Raw genomic sequence first — 22,736 nt, 5'->3', positions numbered from 1 at the left:
TGCATTTCTTGAAGCGTATCTTTGCCAATGAAGTTGAACGAATGAAGAGGTGTTTCGGAGTTTGCGCAGTTTCACGAACACCTCCTGTAGCTTATGTTTTCCGTGTACAGTTTAACAAACTTTTTAGTATCATATGAATAGACATACTTGTTCTGTTTCGAAGTTTATTATTTATTATTCGTTCACAAGACTTGTGAATGTTCCCTTTGAAATTCCCGTTTTTTTTTTATTAGATTGTTCACGGCCATGTTTTTATTATTAAAAACGATATAGGTCGACTTATATACTTATATATATATAATATATATATATATATATATATATATATATATCGGTATATAACAAGTAGGATAATTAGTGGAAAAATAAATTACTCTTAAATAGGATTAATGTTTATTCAGTCAATAACACTTTTAAAATGTTATTTTTGATATTATTGCCACTGACTCCTTTGATTTGCCTATACCTGGTGGTCTTTTAGAAAAACGTCGTGTTTCATATTATATCTATTATATAATCTTTTGATATCAGTTTTGAATTAAAATCTATATGACACGCAAATACCGCTACTTTGTCTTATTATAGTTATAATAACTTTCACCATAGTGTCAAACAAAGGCTTTAAGAAATTTAAAATAGGATATTGTAGTACTCAACTTTAAACTTAAAACATGGAGTTTGCGCAGTCTGACCGATAACACCTGGCTATTATAACATCCTAGTACAACATCTTCTTGTCCCTATATTCACTCTAGAAGGAAAGGTTAGGATTTAAATAATCAGGAATACATTTTTAAATTTTAAAATTTAAAAAGACGAGTTATTTAATTTTATAACATTTTTTTATTAGTCAATTTTCCTCAAATATTTACAAAACTTAAAAAAATAGTTTGTTAGTTTTTTATTTCATTTTTTTTCAAATTCGCTGTCCATTGCCTATTTCAATAGGTTCCATAGAAACCTATACGTTATCAGAAGCAAATAATATGATGCAATGTAAGAAGTTTCGCGCTGCACTTCTGTATCTAATACAAACATACACCAAAAGTTCCAAGGAACTTCTTAGGACATTCGTAATAATTTCGTTAACGCTTTTAAATATAGAGCGTTTCATTGATCAGGACTGGTTTATTTTTAACTTGGTGAACTTGTTTACAGTTTGTAAATATTTAAGCAGTTTTAAGTTAATTGTAACGTCTTTAAAAAGTGTGTCTGTTTTTCCTTCACGGTACGAGTAAGATTAATAAATTACGCACGCGTTTTTAGACATTCTGTTTGGAGTGTCCTCCATTCATTGTGACTCATATTTTCTGATGCGAAGAAGAATAACTTTTAATGATTTTCCAACAGAAGACCTGCCCAAATATGTAAATATGTAAAAAGCCTGAATTTTCAAGATTAATCTTAACACACGATTGCCATTGCGATTAAGACCTTTTAAATACGGGCAATTGAATAATAAAAGAAAAAAAATATTGTAAGCGCTTAAACTTTGTTGAATAGAATCGATCGTTTAACGATTAAACATTAATTTTCAAAGAATAGGGAATGAAAATAAAAAAATAATTATAGATTATAAGCTACAGGAGTGGCAGTGCTTTAATTATGAGTGATATTGACCTTCCACCTACTCATTCATTAATATAAGTGGTTAATAATAGATTACATAATTTAATATCTACCTCAAAACTAATTTTAACAAATGCATTAGTAATTAATAGTTAATCACCATCGATAAATTGGGCTAAAAGTCACTACAACCTGTTTTAAGGAATCTGGTGGCTATGGACCAGATACCTTAAACGTGTTTAACATGGGACATGTTTTTAAGATGCAAAGCTCCATACGTGCTCTTCAACAGGGATTCTTCCTGCTACGAGACGTATAAGTATATATCTTCGGTTTGTCTCGGCTTGGCATCTGGCAACCAAGTATTAGAGACATTTTACGTCACCTCATATTGTTTTGTTTTAAATATCACCTTTATATCTATTATACGAGTATGTATATAATTTTGTACCTTGCTCTAGAAAGTGACGAGCTATGGTTTATGATGTAAAAAACAAAAGAGACAGTTGAAATAATTTAATTTAAATGTTTTACGTTACAAACTTAAAAATTTAATTTAATTTAAATGAAAGTAATTTTAAAATATTAAAAGTTTATAAAATTTCTTTAATTTTCCAAATATATGGTTTATTACATGTGGCCGAAAAAAATGGAGATGTTTTTTAGATTTTCGGTTTTCTGTAACTCTAAATTGATGATCGATGATAAATCATTGCAAAGCCATTGTTTTTTTATTACAAACTCTTAATTAAAATTATAACGTGAAAATGGAAGATAACATTTTCGAAGGTTTTTGGTTTTCGATATAGACGAGATTAATCAAAAGCATTACAGGTCAAATTTTATAAAATTTCGAGAATTAAAATACATATTATATAAAAAATATATAGTATAATACATTAAGATTGAGAATTGAGAAATTGACTCATTGAGAAGTGTATTGTTATTAAAAAAGGTTATTCTTTTAACCAAATCGAGCGAGTGCAAATTTTTTCCAGAAACCGACATCAAAACGGAATGTGTCATATCATTGAATAACCATATGACTAATCGGATCGAACTAATCATAATAATCGACCGCTGATCCTTGCATCGCATCACGCGGACATTGCTATGCAATGAGGATATACTAAGTAACTGTTTTGCACTTGTGAATTGACCGGCACGCGGGACGGATCTCTGTGCCGGGGTGTACTTACGCGAGTGTTTTGTTACTGTATGGTTAAGTGACACTGTTGTGATGTCTAAAGACGGTCCCAGGTTAAGCAGGCTGGGAGTACTGGCACCGGCGGCTTTGTCAGCCTGCATGGACGCGTCGGTATTGGCCGTCCCAGCTGCAGGTGCCATAGTTTCAACAGTCCTGAAGGAGCTTAGCAAAGCTTTTATGCTTAAAAAGTAAGTTCTTTTTATAATTTTTACTATCAATTGTAGCAAAAAAAATTTGATGCATCAGCGAATATTTCCTTTGCAATTTTAATATGTTGTTACTTCTATATTTTAAATACAATTATTGAAAAACTTTTTAACTAAAACTCTACTGGGGTCTGTATATTTTTGATTAATAATACCAATTTTATAATTCCTAAAAGTAATATTGATAATTGCAAGTCTCATAATTAAACCGTTTGCGTCGAATATTTAAAATGTAACTACATGAACACATACATACTTGTATATTGTTATCTGCTAGATGCATAGCGTCGGGTACTGGGACTTCATTCCGTTTATAAAGCGTGCTGGTTTTTGTAAAACTTGTCTTTGTGCTTGATACCCGGTGTATTAATGTTTTATTCATTTTAAATTAAAAAATTGTTAAGATAATATAAAGAATTTAAAAGATTTGATATTATATTTTTTCATTTTTTCAAGTTGTAGTGCAAATAAAAAAGTGCCATGAATTCAAACGTATTTATGTTAGTAAATATTATCATTCTTTAATAATATATATTAACTTCTTGTACAGCATGATTAAATATAAAAAAATAATTACAATAATTAGGATGTTTCTTTGAATTCGACATTTAATTTTCTACTTGAGGGAAGTGGCACCTTTGTATCGTTTTGTAAGAATCCCCGGAGTTAGTCATTCGTAACCGGATTTAGTAGAGATAAGAAAATTTGAACATTCTCTTGGTTTACGTAGGGTCAGGGAAATCCAGTGCGTTGTCTTCCCATCATCATTATAAACATACAACCTAAGAAATTAAAGCACGTTCTACTGTTAATTAAAATAAAAACTATTTAATGATAAACCAAGTTATACTTTACGGTATAATAAAACTTCTGACGTTATGCATTATATCACATATCTAAACTGTAGTGTTTTTTCTTTATTCGAGTAGACAACAATCGGTTCAGATTAGACAACAATATAGAAAGTATAAAGTAAAAACACAATCAAAACAAAGAAGATGAAAAATGAAATTGAAAAATTTCCCTAAACATCGAATTTTTTGTTAACTAATAATGTACACTATTTTTTAACTATGTAGCAAAAATATTTTGTATTAATATACCTTGGTAGATTCTTTACTGTAATATCTCGTAATTAAAGTAACACTCGTCTAGTGCACTTTCCTAATATTCAAAATAGATAATATTTTAAAAAGAAAACAAAAATCAATAATTATGTTGTTATTCTTTGATTTATATACCATAGCTTATGTTTTTATTTATGTTTAAACAGATCACGTGATTTTTTCGGAGGCTAATGCCCTATTAGTATATAGGTTTTTTTATTGATATTCATTATTAAGTAACGAAGTAAATTCAGTAAATTCTTAACGATAAACATGACGTAAATATATTTAACATGGACAGTCTACTTCTTAATCATTAAGATGTGGGTGGTCGGTGTCAAAAACGACTGCAAGGACAACGCGGTCGGAGGTTAGGAAACGAGACGTTACTGTTTCTTTTAATAGACATTTATTTCCGATTTGTAAATATTTATTTACAAAACGACTAATTTTTTAAAAATAAATAGTTATATATCATTGGTTCCTGCCATGTCTGTAAAGTTGTAATCACATCATAAAAATCACATCCTTACTAAAGCAGCTTCTTAGTAGGTATGTGATTTTAAGCTAAAAATTGTGTTTACTTAAAGTGTACTTGATTTATATAGGATTGAATTATACAGGAGTAATGGTCATGACCGCCAGATAATCAAGAAATAATTACTTTAAAGTAGTATTGAGTACACGGTTCATCAAAAAAAAAAAAATCAGATTCACCTAACAAAAGGTTTTACTGCGCAACATTCTAGAGGAAGCAGGAAATTATTTGGGAGTTCCTGCAGGAAGTAGCTGTAGCTGTTAGAGCAAATTAAGAATATCTGGGAAACGAAGCGGAATATAAACTTTATCTTGCTTAACGTTTATTACTCATATAATTTCTAACAATAATCGCTTATTTAATCTTATTATTTAACTAATTTATTTTTATTCTTAAGAATATATTGTTTGTCGGATCGACACCCAAATATACGCAATATTGTCATCTTATAATATCAATTAGTGACATGCTTATTATTTCAGATTGAGCGGAAATAAATATAGTAAAATTATTTTGTTTATTCTTGTCGTCATAATCAGCTAAAAGAAATAGAATCGAGTATTAATATAATTTGGCGCCATTACTTTTAGTTCTACACGTTATAAAAAAATATTTTAATAATACTCATAAAAGGTACCCAAAAAAAAACTAATATGATTGACATAGAAACATAAATCTAATCAAAATATACTTAATTATTTATTCGAGTTTGTCAAGAATTTCACAAATATATATTAAATATATTCCACGTTATACGTAAAAAACTAAAGATGATATTAACATATTTAAATATTAAACACCTCTTCATTTCATTAACAGTGTGCTCAGGTTTTAGTTGTTTTGTTATTTTACTACGATGAATAAGTGCTCCTTTATGACATACTTATATTAGTTTTAACACTTCTAGATTAATACTATTCTAGTCATAGTCTATTAGCACTTAATTCTTGATCTTTGTATAAATTACTAAAATTTACATACGAATAAAGATTTAAATTAAGATTACATAAACAATTAAATATGCATAGTATTACGTTAAGTTGCGTGGCCTGGTTGTTTGCACATTACAATATGGCAATAAATTAGTTCGATGCTGAAATAAATTCATATTTTATTATATGTTAAGTGCAAAAAGTTAATAATGGATAATATTTATTACATACGGTTCCGGTATTTAGTTTAACAACAGCAAGAAGGATAACCTTTGAGTTATTACATATTGAGGTGGACTTGAAGTTTTACATCACATAAATACTTCGCCTGGGAGCTATCACAGTACTAACTGACAAACATTATTGAATTTTCTCAGAGTTTTGAATGAGAGAGGAGTAACTCTTTTAACATACTGTAACATTTTAAAATTGTTAATAAGGACTTTATTATGGTTCTCATTTAACATTTACTTACAAAAGTAAACAAGTAATAATACCTTTAGTTAGTAAACAATTACTAATAATAAATTTTATGACAGTTTCTGTATATTCCGTCAGATCTCAACGAATTCAATCTTTGAAATAACGTTAATTTTTCAAAGTCGATCTAATAAAATAATTTTGCACCTTGTAAAACATCTTTTTACTACTGTTGGAACTTTGTCATTACAAATATTTGTATTTACAATGAATATATCTATTTGTTGTGCTATAAATACTTGCGCTATTAATAGACATAACTTTTGTAATTTATATACTTATTAAAAGATATAAAATTAATGTTAAAATCATTACAAGTGTATAGTGCTACCTCAAACAAGTAGCAGTTAAAACATTTAATTCGAAATCTATCAGTTATTATGGCAAAAGAAAATGCGATTGCATTGTTCCTTGTCAGGAGAGTTTGCAAAAACTCTGAGAATTGTTAGTGTGATGCACGCAAGTCGCCGTGCGCAACCGGTTCCCACGTTCGTCGAGATAGATAAAGAAGAAACATGTTTCATTCTGGTTTTAGTTTCTTATATTGAGTATAGCTATTTGATACATATGCTAAATTACCTTTTAAAAGTTTTAGAAGATACTGAACAACAAACTGATTTCTTCCTTCATTACCTTGGAATACACAAGATTTTACTCGAATTTCCTTGTGACTGTAAGTTGACGCAGGAAAACCAGGTTAGATGGAGTATTTGTAAAATAAAATCAGCATTACTTGATTTAAACTAAGTATTTTAAAGAGTTATAAGTTTTTAATTTTTATTGTATTCATTTTTGATAATTGTATTTAAGAAAACTTGTAAATATTTTTATATATCCGTGTCGTATTTAGGAAATAGAATTTACTTTTTTGTAATATGTATCCAATTAAAAGTCTGCACTTGTTCGTTTTATTTATCGATGTTACAAAAAATGTGTAACGCATACGTAACTTTAAAACGATAAGTGTGTATGTAAATACTATTCTACGAGTATATGCAAGGTCGTTCGCTCTAGCAAGGTTCACGAATGTTAAGGTTAACGCCAAATCTGACTGGACTTCTAGCATTTCATTTAAAATATTTAAACAGCTTTGTATTAAGACATTTGTTGTAACTTGCACTGTCAATGCTTAAAAGCTTAGAGGACAATATATTGCAATATAAACCACACATCGAGGAGAGGCTTTGAGAAACTCGACAGTTTGTCTCGATTGCTCAGTAATTTACATTGCAGCCTTCAATGCCATTCGGCAATGGTAAACGCTGTCTGACAGTAAATAGGAATGCGGTGTATTTACGCCGAGTATTTATAGCGTACGAAATTTTCTTTCGGCAAACATTCAATTTTTCATCTATAAAAGTACCGCAAGTCAATTTTTTAATAAATGTTTATGTTCTTTTTCCTAACTTTAACGTGTCAATTTATTTCTTTATTTAACTTAAACTATTGTTTCTTTGTAAAGATTTGTTTGTCACGTCGAATTAATATTCGCGTCATAATATTCTTATTTTTAAGAAAAAAGCTTGATATGAAAAAAATTATTTATCATACATCATTTGTTAGATCAATGCATAGACTATCATTGATTGTTTTTGTCAAACGGACTACTGTTTCATTGTGCAAGTTTATAAAAATGGGAAATAATTACCGTTACAATAGACAACTATTGTAACAGAATACGCGAGTAATTGCGGTAGTCGCCGTTATTTCAAAACATTGCCTAGGAACGTTTTATGATAATGATTTTTATCACAGCTGTTATTAAAAGGTGGTGTCAACTTCCTCAATAGTCGCCCTAAGATATAGTATATATACTATTGTTTAATAAACCCAAGAAACATCAATAAAATATATGTATTTCTCAGGTAATAACTTAATTGATTTGTCTAAATATATTTAGTTTATTATATATATATTTATTTATTTATATATATGTATGTATGTATGTATGTATGTATGTATATATATATACATACAAATGTTTAAATATAGTCCTCTGAAAAGTGAGTTGTAAAATGACCGACCTTTACACGATAAAACTATTTACGTTACAATCATCCTTATAATGTATGAACGCTTTAAGAAAAAAAATTGAAAATGGTGTCCTTCAACAGGTGGTTCCATGGGACTATGTCGGCTAAGGAAGCGGAAAATCTAATAATGGAAAAGGGAAAAAATGGGTCATTTTTAGTGAGAGAGTCGCTGACCCATCCCGGAGAGTACGTTCTGTCAGTACGTGTCAGAGGCCGTGTGTCGCATGTCATGATAAGGAGACAGGTAAGATAATTATAATACAATTTATATTATAATTTATATATACTATAATTTATTTTCTTGTTTCTTGAAAATGTAACGACGAACTCACTTTCTCTTTGTACAAAACCAACCATGTTTTGTTAAAAGCACGTAAATATGTAATAGAAATTTGACCAAAGTAAACATAAAGAACGACTTTTTCTTTGGTCATTACTCAAGAAATCCACCTTCGACGACTATGAATCTACTAGATCGCAATTGTTATTTTGTTCCTATATTGTAACACCATCCTTAGTAGGTCCATTTTGCATATGGTTGGGGGTCACATACCACTATTAACTTCACATAACACTTTTAACTAGCGCAGCAGCAAAAAAACAAAAAACATTGAGAAAAATCATTTATTTCTTACTCTTTTATCGTTCTTCGTGTGATCCATCTTTCTTTTTTTTCTTTCTACAATTTTCTATCATTCGTGCTTATTTTTCGTTCATTCATCGCCTCTTTCCTCAAATATCGCAGATCCGGGTTATATCCCATTTCTTTACCTTGATTTATATTTTTTTTGTGCTCTTTTCTCTACCGCTTGTTTATTTACGCAAGTAACTGATAATAAAATTAATACTGGTCGGTCAGTATCACTTTTATTGCCTCTTCCACTATAGTCCTACCAGCATTTGAGGAACGCTGGCCTGTTATTGTCATCTTTCATTAGTAAGCCGATGTTGTCCTTTTTGCCTAACCAGCATTCGACACAATAGCCAGTGCTTCGACATGGTCTCACGTCAGCCGCGGCGTCAATCCTTGCGTCGGCGTCGACTATAACGAAGGCGTTGGCGCTTCATAGGTGATAGCGTCGGCGTGGTCTAAAACGGAGGCGTCGGCGTCGGCTATTAGGAAGCGTCGACAAAGCATATAGCGGCGCTGTCGACGATAACGAAGGTGTCGGCATCGGCATATTGGAAAGCGTCGGTGTTGACCACAACGGAGGAGTCTGCGTCGGCTATTAAGAAGCGTGGGCAAAGAGAATAGCGGCGGCGTCGACAATAATGTAGGCGTAGTCGTCGAAATGTTGGAAAGCGTCGGCGTCGGCAAAGCAGACTGCGTCGGCATCGACCGGAATGTAGGCGTCGATGTCTTCGGGTAAGCGCCTGCGTCGACTAAAAGAAAGCGTCGGCGTCGACATTGGACATAGCGTCGGTTTCGGCATTGTTTATAGCGTCGGCGTTGTTATAGTTTACAACGTCGCCGTCGGTGCGGTTGCTAGCGTCGGCGTCGAAAACACCGTAGGCGTTGGCGTCGGTGAGGAGAAGCGAATGCGCCGATAATAAGGAAGCGTCGGCGTCTGCGAAGGTTATAATAGCGTCGGCGTCGACTGTAAAAAAGAATCGGCATAGGTGTTAACATCGTTGTCGACAAAAAGGCGTCGTCGGCGTCTGCGAAAGCACGTCAAAATCGCAGGTGTCGACGACGGTACATGCACGGCAATGGCAACGGCGTCCAGAATATCACGCGTCGGGCTCAGTAATGCATCGATATCGGCGTCGGCAATGATCCATGATAATATAATTTTAATTTTACTTAAATATCATGATTCGTAAATTCGGAAAGACGGTCATATGATATTTTATGCTTTGTTCGTCAGTTAATAACGTAATAGAAATAATTTTAAAATCTAATAATACAGGACACAACTTTCCCATTCCACTTTTTGACACTTTCACGGGTACTACAGACACCTGTTACGTACGACACAAGTTCACTTGTAACTTGTATCATCGATAGCAATTTGAAAATACGACTCGCTTATACCAGGACACCATGACTATGCAGGATGGTTAACATATAAGAAAGTACTAATCGTATGGTTATATTGTATATATTACTTATGTTTAACATAAAAGAGAGAAATTTTTAGAAATTAACTTAAAAATTATTTTAAACATATTTGAAAACAACCTGAATTGTTTTGCATAAAATGAATTATAATGAAAATATTAGATTTGCAACAAACAAATAATCATTAAAGAATAAAATTTGATTAAAATATATTAAGGTAAATTTTTTGACAGAGCGTGACGTAATCAGAACGAATGGTTACGATGTCCAAATACAAGGAGGGCATGAATATTAGGAGGTGTTACGGAATGTTCCCTTTGAAAGCATGCTGTTTGACATTTTAACTTGAGTTTTCCCGCTACGGTAAAAACTTCTTCGAGTACACAAATATAAGAACTAAAATAATTTTATTGTAAAGTTTCTAAATAATCACTATTTTTAAAAATTACCCCTAAATGGTTTCGTACATTTTTCTTATAAAGTGTCCTTTTTGACTTCTTTTTCGTCGTATAAACCATGACGACTGGATTTTAGTTTTTATGGTGTATTTTCGTATTTTAAAATGCAAAACGAACGTGAAAATATGTCTTAAATACATACCTAAAATAGCATTTTACGTGTTTGTTTATTTTTCGTGAATGAACAAGAGAACGACTAGTATGCCAAGCACGAGCTTTTCCGATGAAATCATTGCCATATCTAAAAAAAAGTAATTTACTTCTTTAGCTATATGGATTCCTTTATCAGATGATTTTTGGTATTTAGTATCTCTTTTATTTAAAAAAACAGTTAATTTATCAACCCTGTACAGCTAAAATTCTATTATACTGTAACTACTTACGCAGTGATATTTATTAATTAATTGTGATTATGACAACAAAAAATAAAAAACAACAATTAAAACAAACAAATGTTTATTTATGTTTGTGTTTTTTTAAGATTTACTAAATTAAAAATTGACGAATAAAATATTTGACACGACGTTAGTAGACATTTTCACGAGCACCACGACGACACCTACCGATAATTTTAATGTAACTAGTATTGATTGCAATTTGAAAATACGACTCGTCTGTACCAGGGTACCATGAATATGCAGGATAATAAACAAACACCTTAATAAAATAAAAGTTGTCTGACACTAACTAATATTTTTTTTTTCGTTAACGTGGAGAATACTTCTTTAAAACTACTTTATCAAACAAAATACCAAAATAAATTTTTCGCATATTTTTATTATTAAATTTCAAGTGATTTTTTTTAAATATATCGTTTATGACTAAGTAAATGCATTGTGAAATTTACGGCACTCATAAGGAAAGGAAGTTTTACGAAGGGCTCGGTTTGATATTCGCGCCCTTTGTAAAACTGTCTTTTAACGAGAATTTCAACATTCATCAAGAATCTTAACTCACAATGAACTGCTTTTGTTAAATGAATAAAATTCCTTAAAATGTATATATACATAACTTTAATGTTAAAATTAACGTCTGTCAATTTTAGAGAGAATAGTCGTGAACAATTTCGATTCACCAAGTCAAATTAATGCTTTGTTGACAGTAAATTTCTATGGAAATGGATTAAAAAAGGCTTTAGCTAATCCTTAATGACTTTAGTTAATCCTGTGAAAACTGTATTCTTTGTGTATTTGTGAAAATCGCTGCAGCTAAGGCTAAAGGCTACCACTGTTCAATAATATCAGCACCGTATTATAACTTTTATTTTTATTAGACTTGTAAAGTTGCTATGACGTTCCTAGCTACCAATAATCACGCAACACAATATTTTAAAAATATGGTCGGCATTTTTATGACTTCAAAATTTTTATGTAACGGTGTTTGTTACATTATTTCCTGCAAAAAAATAAAAGAATTTCCAATCTCATTTAGATAAGTAATAATATTAAATAATAACCTTACGGATTATTAATTTCCCTTTTTGGTTGTCTACAAAATATAATCGATTACCTAAATTTAACGCCATAGTGTTTTACTGCCTCTTCCTAATATCTTAGAAATCGAAATATCTCTATCAAACAATAGTTCTAGGAGCAAATTCACATCTGTGAAGAGGAATGAAGATTGGAGATGTGTCAGATTTGCACTTGGACAGTGTTGGAATTTTTTTTAAAGGAATTTGTATTACAAGAAAAAGTTTCAATTTTGATTAATCGTTTTTTTTTTTGTAATGAATTATTATTTTGTTTCTCTATAATATGAAATGAACGTTGTTCTCTTTATTATGTTTGATTAAAACTAAGTAAATTGTAGTATTTTTTTCTTTTTGTATCGTGTGTTACGTATAAATTCGTTTTATGTTAAAACTAAATTTAAAAATCAACTGCTTTGTCATTTTATACCTTAATGTTGTACATAGAACGCGAAAAAAATTAGAAAAAATTATTAAAATGTGACTAAATTAAAACATACGATTTTACTACATTTTACTATTTTGCCTTATTGATATGAGATTCTGATCCGAGTTAAATTTAAATTATCGTTGTAAACGCTTGGAATAATATTAACAAAACTTCTTAATTAGGTTTCTTTACATAAATCTCTGAATTAATTTTATTTGATACTGAGGAAATTTTAATTCAAAAAGATTTTTTGACATGACGTAGGTGGAAAATTCGTTCTCTTATATCGGGATTTCATAAATGTTTCAAAGCCTTCTGTGACGAATGTTCGTAGTTGAGTAAAAGGGATGAGACAACCTGTAGCGTTTATATTGCGTCGCATTTTGGCGCCAATTTCAAATATATTTCCATTATTTTAAAAAATGTTCTGCTCTACAATTGTTATTTACGTTTTAAATTAAAATATATTACAAATTAAAATTATAAATCAAAATCATACAAAAAACTACCTTCCAGGCACTACCATGAAGCCTCTTTAACATTTTTTTTTATAAATAAATACATGTATTATAAGGAACATTTAGAATCTGAAAATATAAACAATAAAATCCTATATAGTTATGCTGTCTTGGTAATGCGAGCTGTATTTTCATGGTAGGATCAATACTAGTTACGCAGCTCCACCGCTTGGTGTCGTAACCGCAACGTACGAACGAATGTTAGAAAATTTTCTTCAATGAAAGCCGTCATTCAATTAAAAAGAAATTTCAATTAATTTTCAAATAACCACCCTGATATTACCATTGTTATAAACCTTTACTTTACTGCTTTATATGTTCGAAATACCCTAGTCGTCTGTTGTACTATATGGTTTTAAAAAAGTTCGTAGTATATGACTACCTAGTTTCTGTTATCACTACGAATAATTCTTAATCTTGCATTTAAATAAAACGAACGAAGAACGAACTTGATATGTTAGAATATACTTGAAGCAGAAGCCAACTTACGCAAGCAATATTGCTTTTCCGGTGTTTACATTCTTTTTATTTAACTTGAATAATTAATTGTAGTTGGAGCGAAAGGAATGAAGTTTTGTCCTCAACAGAAACCATCGTGCGTTTATAAGCCCCGAGTATAGAAATATACTAAAAGCTTTGTTGATTGATGTTGATTGCTTTGAAGAAAGCACCTAAGGAAAACGAATATTACTTGTAGTCAAGCATCAATTGATAATGGCTCATGATAACAGAAAAAAATGAACAGTAAAGAATTTGAGGGAGGGTTTGCTTCGTGTCGAAGAGTGTTTTTTTTGTACATTTCAATTAGACATACTGGCATCTATCGGATAACATTATGATCAATAGTGATTCGTAAACTTTGAAAATCAAGAAAAGGGAGAAGAGAAAAGGTTAAAATAGCTATACATAAATTTTGTGGTCCTTTTTACATATGATATTTTCTATAAAATAAGAAAAAATGTTCCATTTTGTCGAAATTTCTCCAGTAATGACGGTAATGTGCAATTATTATTTAATAGAATTAAAAAAAAAACTGCTTAAGTAGCGAATAACTGCCAAACATTTGTGGCATTGGAACAAATCGTTTAAGAATGATTGAAGATTATGTATTATTTATTATCACGTAGCTGTTGATATTCTGTTTATCTTGTTAATGTCTTGTAAAGTTATGATCTCCTAGTATAACAGAGTCGTAATTTCCAAAAAATCAATAACCTATAGTTTGTTTACTTATTTCACCGGTAGAGGTCGTTTGTAGGTTCTTCGAAATTTCAAAAATAGTGTCAAATATTTATTTCTATAATATAATAAATATTTTCTTTGTTCAAATTAGTTCCTTCATTTTGAGTAATTTAAAAACAAAAACCTCTTAAATGAATGCTGTTTTTATTAATCAGATTACATATTTTTAGAATTATTAGATATTTATAAGCCAAATTGCGCATGCAGTTTTAAGTTACTCGCCTTATCCCTTTCAGTCAATAGTAAAGGAGGTTCCTAGTATTTATGAGCTCTGAATACAATAAATACAACGACGATTTATACTGATCGGTCAGTATCACTTTTATTGCTTCCTCCACTATAGTCCAGCCAGCATGTATGATATTTTATTCTTTGTTCTCGTCAGTTAATAAATAATATTATAAAAAATAATTTTAAAATCCAGGACACAACTTTTATTCACCATTCCACTTTTTGACACTTTGACGACAAAGTTCAATGTAACTTGTATTGATTGTATTTTGAAAATACGACTCGCTTATACTAAGACACCATGACTATGCAAGATGGGTAACATATAAGAGAGTACTAAAAAGAGAAATTTTGAAAAGTATTTTTTTAATATACTTAATTTTTCATATTTTCCTAAAAATAACCTGAATTGTCTTGCATAAAATGAAATTTAATGACAATATTAGATTTGCGACAAACAAATTTTATCATTAAAGAATGAAATTTGAATTTAAAAATAAAAAAGAATGTTTGTTGTATGTAATAATTTTTTTTTAGCAGAGCGTGACGTAATTCAGAACGAATGATTACGATGTCCAAATACAAGGAGAGCATGAATATTAGGAGGTGTTACTGAATGTTCCCTTTGTAAGCATGTCTGTTTGACATCTTAACTTGAGTTTTCCCGCTACGGTATAAACCTCTTCGAGTACACAAATATTAGAACTAAAATAATTTTATTTTAAAGTTACTAAATAATCTCTATTTATATAAATTATAATATCTACAAATGGTTTCGTATATTTTTATTATTAAGTCTCCTTTCTGAATTCCTTTTGGTCATATGAACCATGACGACTAGATTTGAGTTTTTATGGTCTAGTTTCGTATTTTAAAATGCAAAAGGTAACGTGAAAATATGTCTTAAATACATATCTAAAATTCTTATTCTTTTTTTACGTGTTTGGTAATTTTTCGTGAATGAACAAGAGAACGACTAGTACGCCAAGCACGAGCTTTTCCGATGAAATCATTGCCATATGAAAAAAATGAAACTTACATCTTAGCTATATGGATTTCTTTGTCAGATGGTTTCTGGTAATTAATATTTCTCTTATTTAAAAAAAATCCGTTAATCTATCAACCATGTACAACTAAAGTTCTATTATGCTGTGACTACTTACTTACGCAGTGAGATTTATTAATTAATTATGATTATGACAACAAAAAACAAATAAAAAACAATTTAAACGAACAAATGTTTAAGTTGTTTTTTTAGGATTAACTAAATTAAAGATTAACAAAATAAAATATTTCTTCACATGACGTTAGTAGACATTTTCACGAGCACCACGACACCTATCGATAATTTTAATGTAACTAGTATTGATTGCAATTTGAAAATACGACTCGCCTGTACTAGGATACCATGAATATGAAGGATATTAAAGAGACCGTAATAAAATAAAAGTTGTATGACACTAACTAATATTTTGTTTTTCGTTAACGTGGAGAATATTTCTGAAAAACTACTGTATCATCACAATATTTTAATTATTGAAATTCAAGTGATTTTTTTAAAATATGTTTTGTTTACGACTAAGTAAGTGCATTGTGAAATTTACGTCACTCATAAGGAAAGGATGTTTCACGAAGGGCTCGGTTTGATACCGCGCCCTTTGTAAAACTGTCTTTTAACGAGAATTTCAGCATTCATCGAGAAACTTAACTCCAAATAAACTGCTTTTCTTAAATGAATAAAATTCCTTAAAATGTATATATACGTAACTTTAATGTTAAAATTAACGTCTGTCAATTTCAGAAAGAACAGTCGTGAACAATTTCGACTCACTCACACAAATTAATGCTTTGTTGACAGTAAATTTCAATGGAAACGGATTAAAAAGACTTTAGCTAATCCTTAGAGAGTTACTTGTGGGTTTTCGGTGAACATAAATAAAAACTAGATCGAAAAATACTTAAAAAAAATTGCCCTATTGATATGAGATTCTGATCACAGTTAAATTTAAATTATCGTTGTAAACGCTTGGAACAATAATAATAAAGCTTCGTAATTAGGTTAGGTTTCTTTACATAAATCTCTTTGAATTAATTTTCACGAGCAATTGACGTAGGTAATATTTTCTTTGATACCGAGGAAATTTTAGTTCAAACTTTTTTTGATATTACGTAGGTGGAAAATCCGTTCTCTGATATCGGGGTTTCATAAATGTTTCAAAGCCTTCAGTGACGAATGTTCGTAGTTGAGTAAAAGGGACGAGGCAACCTGTAGCGTTTATATTGCGTCGCATTTTGGCGCCAATTCAAAATATATTCCCATATTGTAGTCGACGCCGACGCAATCGCCGATGCCGACGCCTACGTTTTTTAGTTTTGGAGACGCCGACGCTGTTTACAAAGCCGTCTTCGATGCCTCCTTTTATAAATGCCGACGCTATCGTCCAAAATACGTCGGCGTTATCGTCTTCATAGACGCTGACCCCGACGCCTCTTTTTTGATTGACGCCGACGTCGACGCATCATTAGTGTAGACGCCGTCGCCGACGCGACAGTTTTGGTCGACGCCGACGATGTTCACTAAGAAGACGCCGTCGCTGTCCCCTGGGCAACGCCGCTGAATCCGCTGGGCCTACGCTGATGCTTGCTTTTTGTAGACGCTGACGCTATCTATAAAGCAGAGGTCTACGCCGACACTATCGTCTACGAAGACGCCGACGCAATCGTCTACGAAGACGCCGACGCTTTCCTCTAGGCTTCCGACGCCTCCAGTTTTGTCGACCTTGACGCAGAGACTGACGCCGCGGCCGACGCGAGACGATGTCGCAGCATGGGACGTTGCTTCTGAATGCCTGTTAGGCAAAAAGATGAGGACAACATCGCCCCGCCAACACTAATGAAAGATGACCATTGTCATTACAGGCCAACGTTCCTCAAATGCTGCAGGACTATAGTGGGAAGCAATTAAATAACAATAATAGCAGTCGACCAAGTTTTTGGCTCCGCTAGGCCCGTAGTGTGATGATAATAATTAATCATATTTCTCCGGATTTGAACGCGGCCGCGGACTTATTATATCGACGCTCTATATGTTCTATGTCATGATAATGTCGGCGTTACATTTTGCTTATTGGTTTTATTTGATACGCTGGGTACCAGGATTTTATTTTTTAGTCGATCGTAAAAAAATATATCGATAAAAATAATTGTTTCGTGTGATTTGTTATTGCTTCTAGTCTAATAGAAAGTTTCACCTCGATCATTATGCCTTAGAACCGTAGTTGTGTACGAATGTGTTGTCATAGTTTTGACAACCGGCGTTAGCGGAATATTATAGGGTTTTAGCTGATATTATTTCTTGTTATCCCTTCGGCAGTAAATTGTACATTTTCGTCAAAGAATTGAAAAGGCTGTGTAACCGAATGTGTGTAAAAAAATCTTCTAGAGGTATGTCTCAATTAAAAATTCAGTTTTTTTTTTTTAATACGGGATTTAACAGTCTAAATAACTATTTGAAATTGTAATATCGTTACATGAATATATAAAAAATATTATAAAGGTTTTCCACTAGTTGAAAGTCGTTAATTGACGACGAGAGGATTTTATTTTCTCTTTATGAGAGTCTTGATATTTTACGTGGGTGGATGAGATGATACTTGAACCTATATATATTGCGTGCGCTAATTGGCTCTAATTTAAAATTTATTTCATTTGATTACATCGTATACCGATCAGTTACTGTGAAGGAACGAACGGTGCAGGTTTGGTTACAGTGTTCGGGAAGATATGATGTAGAGACTCAGCTCCGCGGATAACCAGAAAACCAAGTCAGTATAACATGATGAAATAGATTCGAACTGCGCTATATGCGACAGGCTTTAGTGTAGGTGTCGAATAATTTTTAAAATTTTTCCCCCAAATTTAAAAAGCTAAAAACCCCATTGCTTTTAGCTTTTTAAATTTGCTTTCAAAAACCATTTGCTTTCAACGTTTTTATACAGTGATAGTTTTTGGTTGGGAGTTCTTATACATTGTAATTACAATGAAAGCCGGACTAGTTGTAGTAAAGTAGCTGAGGCTTTTCTAGCCAGAAATTTTCATCCAATACAATATAAAACAAAGCTCTTGATGTTGAAATTGATAGCAACGCTGTATAATTCAGAATTGATACTTATTCTCGGTTGATGTTGCTGGGATTAGCCCATGGGCTTTTACAGCTTCATCGTAGCTGAGTTCATGGAGCGGCGAGTCCGTGAACTTAAAAATTCAAAAACAAACAAAGCTGAAAGGGCGCGTACCAGTTGCATGAAGTCGTTCGCACGTAGAAAAGCACTCTACCCAAGTAGACCTGTGTAGTGTTGATTTTGTGTGTGTGCGGCTTGGGACGGCAGCGTGGACCACAAACGGGCCAAGGAGGGATCAGGATCTAACCTCGGTTCGCCCACCCTGTTTGCGGTCAGGAAGCAGGGCGGCCGCTCCCTGAAAAAGAGTGTTGTGGAGAGGTGAGTAGCGTTTGGTTCTGTTGTGTATAACCCAGTGCCCTGTGCGGAGTGTAGTAGATGCAGTGTTCGCTGGTGCTGTGCAACGACAGTTCAGACTCGAGAAGCTAAGTATTTCTCAGGACTTTTTCCTGAGACGTAATCAATTTTATTTTTTCAACAATTATATAATTTAAGAAACTATCTATTAACACTACAATCTTCGTTATTCAATACACTCTCATTATTTTGCCTTTTTAACTGCTACTAATGCGCGCCTCACAACACTCATTGGACTGTGTGACCGCAAACCTTAACCCTAGTTGCATAAGTTATGTCGTTTTAAAGGTACATCCAAATTATTTTTTCCAACATTACCACTTGCTAAAGTACCACACTTAACCATCACACAATACATTTAAAAAGATTTTTTATCAAACACTTTCAGTAACTACTATCAATCCCCACCGTACAAATTAATATTTAATATCCTATTGACACACTGGGAGATTATGTTATATCTATTACAATATATGGAAGTCTTAACGATAGAAAAATAAGGCGGCAAAAGATAAAGTGAATAAAAATGGGAAATACGTTTGAATTTGACGCCAAATTGCGCACGCAGCTTAGAGTTTCATATCGCCTTATCCCTTTCAGTCAATAGTAAAGAAGGTTCCTAGTATTTATGCGCTCCCAATACAATAACAACGACGACTTTACCCATTCATACATTGTGCGGACCACTCAAAAAAAATTATTTCCGACATGATCTCTATTTCAAAAATAACCCTGAAAGCTGTTTCTAATTTGAACGAACGAATTCTATTAATACTTTCTATTAAGCAAAAACACAAGCATACCTTATAATAATTAAACAATTATTTAGAAGAAGGCTTAATTTTTATAGATATGTTCATTAAACTCTACGCATGCATACGCCTGGGACCATCACACCTCTGGGGGTGTTCTATGATTAATTAAAAAATAGAAACGAATAAGTAAATTAAATGGCGATTCGAACTGAAATCCTATCACATCCCATATGTGCATTGCAGAAAAGTCACAACTATGATACTGTCACTGGCGCGCTTAGGACAGAAAATATCTTCTGGTGATACGAGTATGTTCATTATGCACAGAACCATGATATAAATATTTTTGGATTTTCTTTGTATTCAGAACTTAGTCGTAGCACGGTCTATTACCACGGACATAGGCCTCCTCATGGATTCACAAAGAACCCATTGGAAGCGGCTTGCATCTTGTGTCTTCCGACGGCAGTCTTAACAAGACATGCTTGTGCATGTTGTGCAACTTGTGAGGTGCATACATGCTCATTATATATCGCCTATAATTGACACTATAAGGTAACAATTAGCCGATACAATATAATAACGTCAGGCGACGCATGTGACGTAGATTTTATTTTAGTGTATTAGCTTGCGGATTTCGCATCCGCGTGCCCTGAGTCTGATGAAGCTGTAAAAGCCAAAATGGCTATCAGCGTGCAGCAACAATCGAATATAAACATAAATTACATATTATATTACATTTTAACACAAACAATTTTGTTGTTAGCGAAAAAAACAAATGAACTTTCATGTTGGGCTTTTCCTGATTTCATTTCACAACCTCTTTGATTATTTTTATTCAACTTCAAAGAAAGGACTTTCGTGGATTGATTCCCTCTTCCGGTATACTGGAAGCTTATAAACGTGTGAAGTTATTCTTCGGCGAACTACTGTAGTTGCGTAAAAGAGATGAATCTACCTGAAGCGATATATTGCGTACGGATTCAATTTCAAATATTTCCACATTTCTTTGATTCTTACATACTTTACTATCCCAACATATTTACCAAAATATTTGTATTATTTATAAATTCGCACAAAACTATGTCTACTTCGGTTATTTATAGGCATCACCAACATTTTTAAAAATCATTATAATCCTAATTTAAATAATAAATTACATACAAACGTTACACAAGTTTAATGTTCTAAATAAATATGCCACAGGTCGTAGTTGATGCACCTAAAACTTTCAGAACTCTATTGTATTTTTTATCAATAGGTTCTTCACGGGTAAAGGTTTTTTTATGTTTTGTCTCTTTGCGTCTCCTGTGGCACTCTACTTCCGTGGCTTTGCAAAACAGCATATTAGCAGGAATCTTCCTGTTAGCCGTAGATCTGCTTATAGTGTCCTTTAAAATTATCTACAACTCTTTCAGACCGGGGAAACTTTTTCCTAAATGTTGAGAGATATTATAATGTATCGTAAATAATTTTAAAGCTACTATCGCAGTTAAGAGCAAGGAATCTTTAGTTGATTTTCTTAAATAAGACATTCACTAGAGGTAACTAAACGTTTATGAGTTCCCAGTAAAGCTGAAACGTAACTCCGCCCTCGCAAAAAGGATACATTTTTTTTTATTCACGGAGCAATAAAAAATATAATCATTCTTTTGATTGACGGACTCTTATAGTAATTTGTTTTATATGTAATAAATAATAACTGTTTTTTTTTCTAATACTGTTTTAATTAAGAAAAATAAGGCATACATACCATCCTTTTTTAATCTCTTTAAAACCTAAAATGTTTTTTGTTCTGTTCTTCTATTTCTTAATTAAATTTCTGTAATTTAATATTACATTGAATGACGATAACTAGGTTTCCAGCTATAATCACTTCACAGAGAGAGACCCGCATAAATAATTCTTCTCGGCGGTAAATGCTCGTAATAAATAATGTCTTTCCAATCCTGAGGAGTTTGGAAGGGCGTTGTTAATACATACGCAGAATCACATTATTGTTAGATAACCTGGGTTATGCCAGTTTGTGAAGCCTGACTAATCTTCGACTTCTTTCTTTCGTACGTTCTTATTGTATGTGACCTATTTTTCATCACCAGTTATCACTCACTTCAAGAACGGTTCGGTTTTATTATGAATGATTTTTTTTAATTATTTAGAATATCAAAAATAACAAACCGTCGATAAGGTTTTTTTTTCAGTGGGCTCTTGTGCTATTCAAATTCTGAGCTTGTCAAGGGTCAATTTTCAATTCTATGGCTACGTGCTTATTGACACTGCAGTACATATAAACAAATAGAAAAATACCTTTCTAACGTAAGAATTTTATAGAAAACTGTCAAATGCGAAATGTTACGTCAATGTCAAATGCCAATAGTCATTATATTTCTCAAGATTTTACAACCTTCATACAAAAAAATATAATTAGATCCTAGCGTCAGTCAACGGTACGGTCTTGTTATCTTGTAAAGTTATGGAAACCTAGTATTGGCCAGTCGTATTTTAAAATAGTAGTCTAATTTGTACACGCTAATAATAACCGTTACAAATCGCACCACCCACCCCTTTTAGTTAATAGTAAAAGAGGTTCCTAGGATTTATGAGATCCTAATAAAACAGAACAGTCAGACCACCCACGTAGCTATTTATTTCATTAATGGCGCACTGGTTTGTATTATTTGAGTGTAGTATAGTAGTTAGTATACTTAAATATCAAACGTTCAAAACTATAATATTATTGAAAGCATAGTTTAAAACTCTAGCAAATATTTTTAAGTTTAGTACATTTGGTAACACACTGTGACCACCTTACTAGGAATATTCTGTGATTAAAAAAAGAATCGAATAGATAAATTAAAGGTTCCATATTCCATAAGTACAATGCAGAAAAATCACGGCCATGTTTAGGGATGTCGAATGATAAAAACGTAACGGGTTGGTACGATCTCAGCAATAGGTTTAGC

At 32.0% G+C, this 22,736-nt stretch overlaps 1 protein-coding gene across 1 annotated transcript in view; it reads left to right on the top strand.

The window, feature by feature from the left end:
- Positions 1-2,751: 2,751 nt before the first annotated feature.
- Positions 2,752-22,736, top strand: part of LOC137918494 (tyrosine-protein phosphatase non-receptor type 11-like) — a 73,848-nt gene continuing 53,863 nt past the window's right edge. Inside the window, exons 1-2 of the mRNA XM_068761319.1 lie at positions 2,752-2,964; positions 8,153-8,315. Coding sequence (XP_068617420.1) covers positions 2,810-2,964; positions 8,153-8,315 — 318 coding nt within the window. The 5' untranslated portion in view covers positions 2,752-2,809. The remainder of the gene's footprint in view (positions 2,965-8,152; positions 8,316-22,736) is intronic.

Source organism: Battus philenor, unplaced genomic scaffold, assembly GCF_028537555.1.
Source record: "Battus philenor isolate CCGP_79_NKW_IND1 unplaced genomic scaffold, ilBatPhil1.0.hap1 SCAF_1, whole genome shotgun sequence".
Taxonomy (NCBI): domain Eukaryota; kingdom Metazoa; phylum Arthropoda; class Insecta; order Lepidoptera; family Papilionidae; genus Battus; species Battus philenor.
This window is presented reverse-complemented; position numbering and strand designations above follow the sequence as displayed.